Consider the following 11211-nt stretch of genomic DNA (forward strand, 5'->3'; position numbering starts at 1 on the left):
ACTTCCAGCGATTATTTTAACTTGAAACTTTAAAGTCCTGAACAAAGTAAATAAATGGCACATGAATGATTCTGTGGATTTTTACCTCTTTATTTTCATTGTACATCTTTATTCCTTGTGATGAGAATTTCAGTATTACTGCCATTTTTCGAGGAAACTTCTATTCAGAAAGTAAAACCACACGTCAGACATAAAACACATCATACAAATTAGTCATGAAAATGCAATCAAAAATATTCTTTTAAACATAGAAGAAGAGCAATAAGTTGGAACTATTAATCCCACATGTACACACAGGCATAAGTTTGCAAAGAATTTGTGCACCTGGAAACATTTTACTTGGAAACTTGGCCACAATGAAATCAGCAGATATCCAGAAATGGCAGAATATATCATGTTTTTCTTCTTTGTTACTATGGTAATAGATTAAATGTAGCACAGGCCACAAATGAACTGAAAAGCCCAGATCGGTTCAAGTTAGGTCTGTAATATCAAGAAGCAACTGTATTTCTTGTCTTATTGCCAGTTTTAAAGTAAGCTTAAAAGGAAATTGAGATGAACTTTTCTAATTCAGTTCTAATGTAGAGCAACAAGGGAAATGTGAAAAGAGGATTCAAACTAATCCTATTTTGTAGGTGAAAAAAATCACAATTATAATCAATTCAATATTTTGGTGTAATTAAACTGAATTTTTCTTCTATTAGAAGTTATATTTATTAGATATCAAGCTATGAGCAATAATTTAATATTCATTACTAAGATTTTTAAATTAAGCTATATTTTTAAATTAACATTTTTATTAAATGGTAATTGGATTATTCTCCTTGCCCTAAAACCTTTGAAAATGCTATGTGTGGCTTCAATTTAGTCTTTCCTTTCCAAATTTTAGTTGGCTTTGAAACGTTTGTTGTTTTGCAGGAAAATCTCCATCAGCCTGCTAACAAAAGCTGAATGATATTTCAAGCCCACATTGTGGAAGCTGTGGTTTATTCACATGGCGCAAATTGTTCTGGCAGCTCCAGATGTTCCCAAGTTTGGTTCTCGGCAGTAAGTTTTTCAAGTGAGTTAATTTTTATGTCAGCAGCCATTTTCTGCAGCCCTTCTTATTTTCTCATTTCTGGACTTACATCCCCTTGTTTTCCATTCATACTTGTGGTATAGGTCCATGGCTTTTCATCCATGGCTTCCCACATTTAAGACTATTTAACCTATTCAGTTTCATTCATCCATACAGAATCTAACTCTTCCCCATCCTCCAGCCTTTAATGACTTCAGAATTTTTTTTATCTCCGCAAGTGTAAATGGAAGTCTATCTGTTGATTATCACTTGTATGAAGAACTTCCTGACATCCTTTTTTTTTGGCTAGTTTAAAACTTATCCTACTGTCATAGTTCACAATGCCACTCCCAGATTGCATGGGATCTTATCCACAACATGGAGGCCTAGAACTTTAATTATATGCAGGTTAGAACAAAGAATTGTACAGCCCTTCGGCCCACAATGTTGTGCCGACCCTTAAACCCTGCCTCCCATATATCCCCCCCACCTTAAATTCCTCCACATACCTGTACTTTGCTTTGGTAATTACTTTGATAATAAGGTTGCTTTGATAATTACCTTCAGAAAACGAAGCTGTTGATGAATGCGCCATGTCATTCTTTCAAGATCTCGATCCTCCACAGTGAAGGAACCTACATACTGTGAGAATAATTCCAAAGAAAATTTTCAACATCCATGGCATAGATTTGAAATACCACTCAATATTTAGTATCAGAAAGCATTAACGGAATCCAGTGACAGGAAATCAATTTTCAGAGTGCATGCAGCATGCAATCTTTCTCAGCTAGTGGTTATAGGCTCCCAGGGGTCTGATAATTTTGCTTTGTACTTGTTGCTCACTGAAGGTGTAGAGGGGTGTCTCTTCCTCCCATGGGAAAACTATTTCACTTCCATTCTGAGCTCTCTAACTGATGCTTAGAGCTCACTACCAAGTAATCATAGGATGTTTACTGAGATACAGAACGGAAAAGGCTTGTCAGACCTTCAAGCCACACTGCCTGGCAATCCTCCGATTTAAACCCAGCCTTATCACGGGATAATTTACAATGACCAATTAACCTACCAGCCTTTACATCTTTGGACTGTGGGAGGAAACCGGAGGCCCAGAGGAAACCCACACAGTCACAGTAAGGAGAACTTGCAAACTCCTTACAGGCATCTCATCATTCCTTGTATTGATTACACTGATAGTTCAAAGTTACTTCTTGTTGCAGTGATCTTTGGATGCAAGAGATTTTGGGGTTGAGAAGTAAGGAAGGTAGAGGTACAGCAGCACGGATTCAACATGTCATCTAAAATCTTGACAAACTTCTATAGATGCACAGCGGAGAGGATCCTGACTGGATGCAGCACCACCTGATATGGGAAGACCAGTGGCCAAGACCAGAAACCTCCACAGAAAGTGGTGGACACAGACCAGTCCATCACACAAAAGGCCTTCCCCATCATCTACAAGGCGCACGGCCACAAGAAAGCAGCATGCATGATCAAGGATGTCCACCATCCTGGCTACGCTCTCTTCTCGCTGCTGCTATTAGAAAGGAGACGCAGGAGCCTTAGGTCCCATTCCACCAGCTTCAGGAAAAAATATTACCTTCACCAATCAGGCTCCTGAACCAGCAAGGATAGCTTCACTCACTTTAACACAACCTACGGACTCACGTTCAACTCATGTTTGCTGTATTATTTACTTATTGTTTTTATTTGTCTTCTTTTGAAATTTGGCTGCTTGTCAGTATTTGTGTGTAGTTTTTCACTGATTCTATTGAATTTTTCTGTTTTACTATGAATGCCTGCAAGAAAATGAATCTCACGTTAATATTTGGTGAGAGGTATGTGCTTTGATAACAATTTTACTTTGAACTTCGAATTCCCAGCAGTAGTCACTAGGACGGAAGGACACTGTGGGTCTTTCCTGTCCACGATTCATAAAAGACTTGATGGAAGTATTCAACGTGATGATGCATTGCTTAAAAGCTAAACTAAGAAAACTACCTCTGAAGGCCATGTTGGAAGCAAACCCTGACATAACATTTAAAAATAAAGTGATGAATACTTAATCATTAAAATTGAAAAGATTTTAGAAACGATTGAGCGTTTTTATTTTAACTTGGGGCAGCAAACTTAATGGCGATGGGCTGAACTGCCTCACTCTGTTTCTATTTAACGCCGAGTAGACATGAAGGATTAATTGTCCCATTGTAATTTATTTCGTGGTATTGGAGGCTCAAGTGATGAAACTGTTTAGGAATTCTATCCTTGTTGCAAGATACAGTAGGGATGGCTCACGATTCAGTAGCAATGTAATCTCTCCCTACGGCATTGTATCCAGACTGGGCACGAAACTCTGGAAATACAAATCAAGTCTAAAGAGCCTTCCGAACAGTTTCAGTAACAATTTTATATTTTTCTTGGTAGCTTAATAGCTTTCCATTACAAATACGTCATTCTTTCGTTTGGATGCCCAGTGATGGAAAACTGTTCATGCATATCCTTAGTTGCAGGATATGAGTAACGTTCAACGGGGAATGTCTGTGTTGCAACGCGGGGAGGGCATCGTATAAAACATTCATGACTTGTCGCGACTTAAAGGAGCAATGAACAGCAAAAAAAAAAAAAAAATGCGCCAGAGTAGGCAGGAACAGACATAGGTAATTCCAGAAGGGAACCTCGCTTTCCTACACAGATATATTTGCATGGATATGCTTTGAAGTTGGAGGTTTGATTTTTCAAACAAACAAAATCGTAGTGAGAATTTTCGGCAACTGCAGATGTTCTCGTTTGTGAAAATGATTGCTGTCTGTTTAAATGTAACATGCAGGGTAAATATAAGGAACATTCCGCACTGCTTAAGCCCCAAAGCACGGCGACCACCGGGTCTCACAGAATCTCGAAGCCAGGCCGAGCAGAAACCTACCTCCGCGAACTTGGTCCAGATTCTGGGTTTAGTATCTGGAGAACGACTCTTGGCCATCACCGCAGAGATCCCTGCAGCGTCTCGGTGGGGTTTCGCTTGATGTTGACGCTAAACACTCCGGACTGAACTTGGAGCAAGTTCTCGGGTGAGGAGAACGGGCTCCCGAGGAGCTGGGGTCACGAAGCCGCCGAGATTGGGGAGCCCTGCGCTAGTAAACCTCTCACCTGGACCTCCTTTCATCCCTGTGTTGACATCAGTGCTCGTAGAGGCGTGTGTGTTTTGCCGGAAATGCTTCTCTTTTTATGAAAATGTTATTTTCACGGCTCCCAGTGTACAAAATCACAGTAAGGGGAGGGCGGGCTGGAGCTGTTCGGAGGGTGTCAGCCACGGCAACAGGATCCTCGTGTTAAATATGCGTGTAAAGTTTCGTTTTCTCTTCCAAGGAATTCCTTTGTTACTCCAAGCATGTAAAAACCCGAAATGTCATTCAGACTCCCTGTAAAATGTCTGTCAGCAGGCAGCTAAGATTCCCAGGATTCTCTTAAAGACGTGTTTAAAACATTTGCCCGGTTACTACAGCTTTTGTTTTAACTTAGATTTTCAGCAACTTTGTGGTTTATTTCGCTGGCTGAAGCCGTAATTCTAGCAGCTGTTTCATCTCTCTCTCTCGCCCTCATTCCCTCTTTCCGAAGAATTTGTCTTTGGGAATCGAAACGCAATGGTTGTAACTATTTAAAAGTGGGGGGAAAGAACAGAACTTCAAATTCTGCAAATCTGAGGAAGAAATGCTAAGTGCTGGAAAGATTCAGTGCTGGGGCTGAACGTGCAGAGAATCTGACTTTTCATGGGATTTAGTAAATCAAGTCAAGCCACTTTTTATTGTCATTTTGACCATAACTGCTGGTACTGTACACAGTAAAAACAAGACAACGTTTTTCAGGACCATGGTGTTACATGAAACAGTACAAAATTTAGACTGAACTACATAAAAAAACAACAGAAAAAAACTACACTAGACTACAGACCTACCCAGGACTGCATAAAGTGCACAAAACAGTGCAGGCATTACAATAAATAATAAACAAGACAATAGGACAGTAAGGTGTCAGTCCAGGCTCTGGGTATTGAGGAGTCTGATGGCTTGGGGGAAGAAACTGTTATAGTCTGGCAGTGAGAGCCCGAATGCTTCAGTGCCTTTTCCCAGACGGCAGGAGGGAGAAGAATTTATATGAGGGTTGTGTGGGGTCCTTCATAATGTTGTTTGCTTTGCAGATGCAGTGTGTAGTGTAAATGTCCGTAATGGCAGGAAGAGAGACCCCGATGATCTTCTCAGCTGACTTCACTATCCACTGCAGGGTCTTGCGATCCGAGATGGTGCAATTTGATCAGCATGGACTGCTTGGTCCAAAGGGCTGTTTCTGTACTGTACAGGAACTCAGTGTTCTGTACTATAACTCAATCAAAGCTCATCAAACAGAAACTTAAAGACGTGTTTAAAACATTTGCCCGGTTACTACAGCTTTTGTTTTAACTTAGATTTTCAGCAACTTTGTGGTTTATTTTGCTGGCTGAAGCCGTAATTCTAGCAGCTGTTTCATCTCTCTCTCGCCCTCATTCCCTCTTTCCGAAGAATTCGTCTTTGGGAATCGAAACGCAATGGTTGTAACTATTTAAAAGTGGGGGGAAAGAACAGAACTTATAATTCTGCAAATCTGAGGAAGAAATTAAGTTTCTCTCTCCATGGATGCTGAGTATCTCCATGGCTTATGGCTGCTCTCAGTTGTCCTCTATTGACTCTCTTGATCTGATTTCCTTTGTACATTCTTTTATCCACCCCACAACCTTACACTGAAATCACATCCTAAAGTTTCCCCACTCATTCTTCCTGAAATCCTCAGAATTTTGATTTGCTTTTATCATCCTCTGCTTCTGCTTGGGCACTAGTTTCTGAAGCATCCAGGACATCATCAAGAAGTGATGCCAGAAGAAGACGGCATCCATCCTTAAGGTCTGCCGTCACCCAGCCCATGCCTTGTTCTCACTGCTACCATCAGGAAGGAGGTACAGGGGCCTGAAGGCACACACACAACAATTCAGGAACAGCCTCTTCCCCTCTGCTACCTGATTTCTGAATGGACATTGAATCTATGAACACTACCTCAATACTTTTTTTTATTTTTGCATGACTTATTTATCTATTTAATAGACGTATAAATTTCTCTATTATTTTGTATTGCATTGGGCTGCTGTTGTGAAGACAACATATTGCACAACATATGCCAATAATATTAAACCTGATTCTGATTCTGGATCCCTTTGGTCTTTAGAAGTAACCTTACAAATTAAATAATTGTCTCATCTTCAGTTATATCAAGTATATGGCATCTTTTCTTTTTAAAATGCGCCAAAGTATTAGACTTTGCTCTTCACGTTGCTGTCTGAGTTAAGCCTGAATTTCTGGTGCTGTAGTCAACCCACAGCAGCCGATCAGAACATCTACTTCAGAATCCGGTTTATCAGAAAGAATTTATAAAAATTGCGCTGGCTGTAGCCAAAAAGGCTATTGCAATTACTTGGAAATCAGATACATATTTAAGTATAGATTGTTGGAAAAAAGAAATCTATGGCTGTATTCCATTAGAAAAAATTACTTATAACTTAAGAGATAAATATGAAACATTTTTGAAAATCTGGGGCCCTTATTTACAAAAGACAGGACTAAATATATAGGTGCTCTGAAGAGAAAATTAATGGTTACTTGGGGAAAGAAATAAATATATATACTAAAGTTATTAAGAACTCCATGGAGCATGTGGAGACCTTCCAACAACCAGGCACTCTTTCTTTCTTTCTTAATTTTTTTTATATAGGGAAGTTAGGGGGGAGGGATTAAGGGGAGGGGGGAAGGGTCACATACTTTTTTTTCTACACTTGTAATCATTTAAAAATGCAATTAAATAAAATTTTAAAAAAAAAGAATCCGGTTTATTATCACCGGCATGTGTTGTGAAATTTGTTACTTAGCAGCAGCAGCAGTTCAATGCAATACATGATAAAATGGAAAGAAGAAAAATATATAAGTAAATCAATTACAGTAAATATATATGTAAATTGGATAGATTAAAATAGTGCAAAAACAGAAATAATTTATATTTTAAAAAGTGAGGTAGTGTTCACTGTCATGGGTTCATTGTCCATTTAGGAATCATACAGCAGAGGGGAAGAAGCTGTTCCTGAATCGCTGAGTGTGTGCCTTCTGGCTTCTGTGCCTCCTTCGTGATGGAAGTATTTTAGGAAAGCTACCAAAATATTATTGTCCTGAAGAAGGTTCATTTCCATGGATGCTGCCTGACCAGCTGATACAATACATAGTTCAGCAGAAAGAGAGAAAAAAATAAATAAAATAAAACGTAATAATAAATGAACAAGTAAATCTATTACATATATCCAAAGATTCAATGTCCATCTAGGAATCTGATTGCAGAGGGGAAGAAGCTGTTCCTGAATCGCTGAGTGTGTGCCTTCAGGCTTCTGTATCTCCTGCCTGATGGTAACAGTGAGAAAAGGGCATGCCCTGGGTGCTGGACGTCCTTAATAATGGACGCTGCCTTTCTGAGACACCGCTCCCCAAAGATGTCCTGGATACTTTGTAGGCTAGTGCCCAAAATGGAGCTGACTAGATTTACTACCTTCAGCAGCTTCTTTCAGTCCTGTGCAGTAGCCCATCCATACCAGACAGTGATGCAGCCTGTCAGAATGCTCTCCACGGTACATCTATAGAAGTTTTTGAGTGTATTTGTTGACATGCCAAATCTCTTCAAACTTCTAATGAAGTATAGTCGCTGTCTTGCCTTCTTTATAACTACATTGATATGTTGGGACCAGGTTAGATCCTTAGAGATCTTGACACTCAAGAACTTGAAGCTGCTAACTCTCTCCACTTCTGATCCCTCTATGAGGATTGGTGTGTGTTCCTCCGTCTTACCCTTCCTGAAGTCCACAATCAGCTGTTTTATCTTACTGACGTTGAGTGCCAGGTTGTTGCTGCAGCACCACTCCACTAGTTGGCATATCTCACTCCTGTACGCCCTCTCGTCACCACCTGAGATTCTACCAACAATGGTTGTATCGTCAGCAGATTTATAGATGGTAATTTGAGCTATGCCTAGCCACACAGTCGTGTATACAGAGAGTAGAGCAGTGGGCTAAGCACACACCCCTGAGGTGTGCCAGTGCTGATTGTCAGCGAGGAGGATATATTGTCACCAATCCACACAGATTGTAGCTTTCCAGTATGGAAGTCGAGGATCCATTTGCAGAGGGAGGTACAGAGGCGTAGGTTCTGCAACTTCTCAATCAGGATTGTGGGAATGATGGTGTTAAATGCTGAGCAATAGTCGATGAACAGCATCCTGATGTAGGTGTTTGTGTCGTCAAGGTGGTCTAAAGCCATGTGGAGAGCCATTGAGATTGCGTCTGCCGTTGAACTAAGAAGGAATATAACAAATAACTGGCCAGTCACCCCTCAAACATGTTCTACCAATCACAGACTTTCATCTGAGTTCAAAATGGCTGCAATGAGAATACCAGGCTGTAACTGGTTGGTATAGTGTCCTCCCTTAAGAGAGTACCACTGATGTGGGTTAGAATTTGAAACTAATTCTTCCAGCTGAGATTATGAGCTTGAACAAATTCCCTTCACACGAGGGCCTAAAATCTCAGTGTTCCTATGTATTTTAGTTTTGTTTGTTAAGTTACAGTATGAACATAGAGAAAGGGAAAGCAGGTAGACAGCAGATGGTGGAAACTATCATAAAAATATCTTACAAGGGCCATAAGTCTTTTGTATTCTTGTGAACTGCAACAGTTTTGCCTTGCTTTCATACCGGTTGTATTAGCCAAATCATCGTTTTGACTCCAAGCTGCTTGTATTTTCCACTCCTCCTGCCCCACTACATTATCCACAGTCTTTCCACACTTGTACGCTACTCCTTCCCTTCAACTTCACCATGTGCCACTTCTCATTTCTTGTCTCTTTCGAACATATCCCAATGCATATTTTGGCCTTATAAAGAGGCTTGTTGCCAAGATCAATCATGGTCACCCATGTCATATGACACGGCACACAATGATGATGAAAGAGGTTTGAGACATTTCTTACCTGCACTATAAGATTGTACAAGGGTCCACCTTTCCATGGTTTATGCCACTAAATCTAGGTTGACATTTCCAATGCAGTGCTGATAGAGTAGTGTATTGTCTTTTGGGAGAAATATTGAACTGAGGCATAGTCTACATTTACAGCAAGATATAAAAATTCCATTCTTTTATTTGAAGAGGATTAAAAGACATCCCAGACTCATCCATTTCAAACACCAAGATAGGCAGGATAATCCCTCCAGAGATTATGGGATTTGGGAAGGAATGGCCTCAAGGTAGCTTAACATTGGCTCTGTACCCATGAAGTCTCATGGCATTAAGTCAAATGGAGGCAGAGAAACCACTGCATGACCCAAGCATGGAATCAAGTCTTCTTCATGTACGAAACACTTAGAAAAAGAACAAGTAGATATGGGACTAAAGAATAACCATAAATGGGGAACCTCAGTATTCATCAACTATGTTGGCTTTTGGCTGTGTGCTGAAGGGCAGAGTTGTCACCCTGGGTCAGTGGCCAACAGCTAGAGCACCAGTGTGAAGAGTAATCCTGCTTTACCTTATCCGTGCCAGCCTACCAGCTGTAGATGAAGGCAGGAATGGTTGCTGCACTACGGATGAAGTTGTGTCCTCACAATGAGGAAACCTTCCAAGAGAACGTGTAACATTAGCTTTATGCCAAACGGATCTGGCACCTCAAAACTGTGCATTTACTGTATGAGGCACTGAGACTGCTAGCAGCTGCAGATTGTATTCAACCATAATCTGTGGACCAGCTTTATTCACCACGTACCTTTACCTGTATTAGGAATTTGCTGTTGGTCAGGGCACGACATGCATCAAAAAGCAACAACATTCAACAATTATAAAAAATAAAGAGTTATATAAAAAGTGTCAATGTGCAGATATGGAATAAAATGTACAAAAATATATATATATAAGTAGTATTTGCAATGTAAACAATATGATCAAAAGTAGTTTAAGGTGTTTACAGTGTAGTTCAGTAATGGGGGTAATAGAGGGGTGTGGTGGGGGTGGGATAACTAGAATGGTTGATCAGGTGAACGGTCTGGGGAAGAAACTTTTAAGAGAGAGTGAAGTTTTTTGTTCTAATGCACTCAAGAAGGAAAAGTCAGTTTGCGGGGGGGTTGTGTCTGCAGTGATTTTTCCTGCTTGCTCCTTTGTCCTGGACACATACGAGTCCTGAAGTGATGGTAGACTGCTGCCAATTACCTTTCTGCTGGCCTGACAGTTCATTGTAGTTTTCGTATATTGTGAGAGGATGCTGCACCAGTCAGTAATGGCTGATACGAGGATGCTCTCTATGATAGTCGCGTAGAAATCCCCAATATTTATTTACTTATTTACTGAGATACAGCGCAGAACAGGCCCTTTTGGCTCTTCAAGCTGCACTATCCAGCAATCCCTGATTTAACCCGAGCCTAACCAATTTACAGTAACCAATTCACCTACAAAGCAGTACGTCTTTGGACTGTGGGAGAAAACCGGAGCACCCAGAGGAAATCCACGCGGTCACGGTGAGAACATACAAACTCCTTACAAACAGTGGCAGGAACTGAACCTGGGTTGTTAGTACTGTAAAGTGTTGTGCTAACCAATAGAATTTCACCCACTGCCGCAAGAAGTACATCCTCTGTTGAATCCTTTTGTTAATGAAGGTAGTATGGTACTCCCTCGTGAGGCATTCCTTCACTTTACTATCAAGGCAGGAAGATCAACCCTGGTTCAGTGAAGATTATGTAAGGTTAATCGGCCACTGCAAATTGTCCCTGATGTGCACGTTTGCATAGGAATTTGCTGGGAAGTTAATGGAAATATGGTGGGGGTAATAAACTGTTATTAGTGCCTGATCATTCAATACCTTATCATTTATTCTGCTTGTCTTTACTGAAATTTTATTCAATAAGTTCTGAAGATTAATTTGATTTTTCAGAACTCCAAGAATTACAAAGAACATAAGAAATAGGATTAGGAGTAGGCCATAGAACCCTTTGTACCCACCCTAACATTCATTAAGTTCACAACTATTTTCCTGCACTTTCCCCATATCTCACAA

General features: G+C 40.4%; 1 protein-coding gene across 1 annotated transcript in view; it reads right to left on the reverse strand.

The window, feature by feature from the left end:
* Positions 1 to 4521, reverse strand: part of sh2d5 (SH2 domain containing 5) — a 68228-nt gene extending 63707 nt beyond the window's left edge. The window contains exons 1-3 of the mRNA XM_073031695.1: positions 3978 to 4521; positions 1619 to 1699; positions 86 to 160 (exon numbers count right to left, since the gene is read on the reverse strand). Of these exons, the coding sequence (XP_072887796.1) occupies positions 86 to 160; positions 1619 to 1699; positions 3978 to 4034 (213 nt within the window). The 5' untranslated portion in view covers positions 4035 to 4521. The remainder of the gene's footprint in view (positions 1 to 85; positions 161 to 1618; positions 1700 to 3977) is intronic.
* Positions 4522 to 11211: the final 6690 nt, after the last annotated feature.

Source organism: Hemitrygon akajei, chromosome 29 (assembly GCF_048418815.1).
Source record: "Hemitrygon akajei chromosome 29, sHemAka1.3, whole genome shotgun sequence".
In the NCBI taxonomy this organism is placed as follows: Eukaryota; Metazoa; Chordata; class Chondrichthyes; order Myliobatiformes; family Dasyatidae; genus Hemitrygon; species Hemitrygon akajei.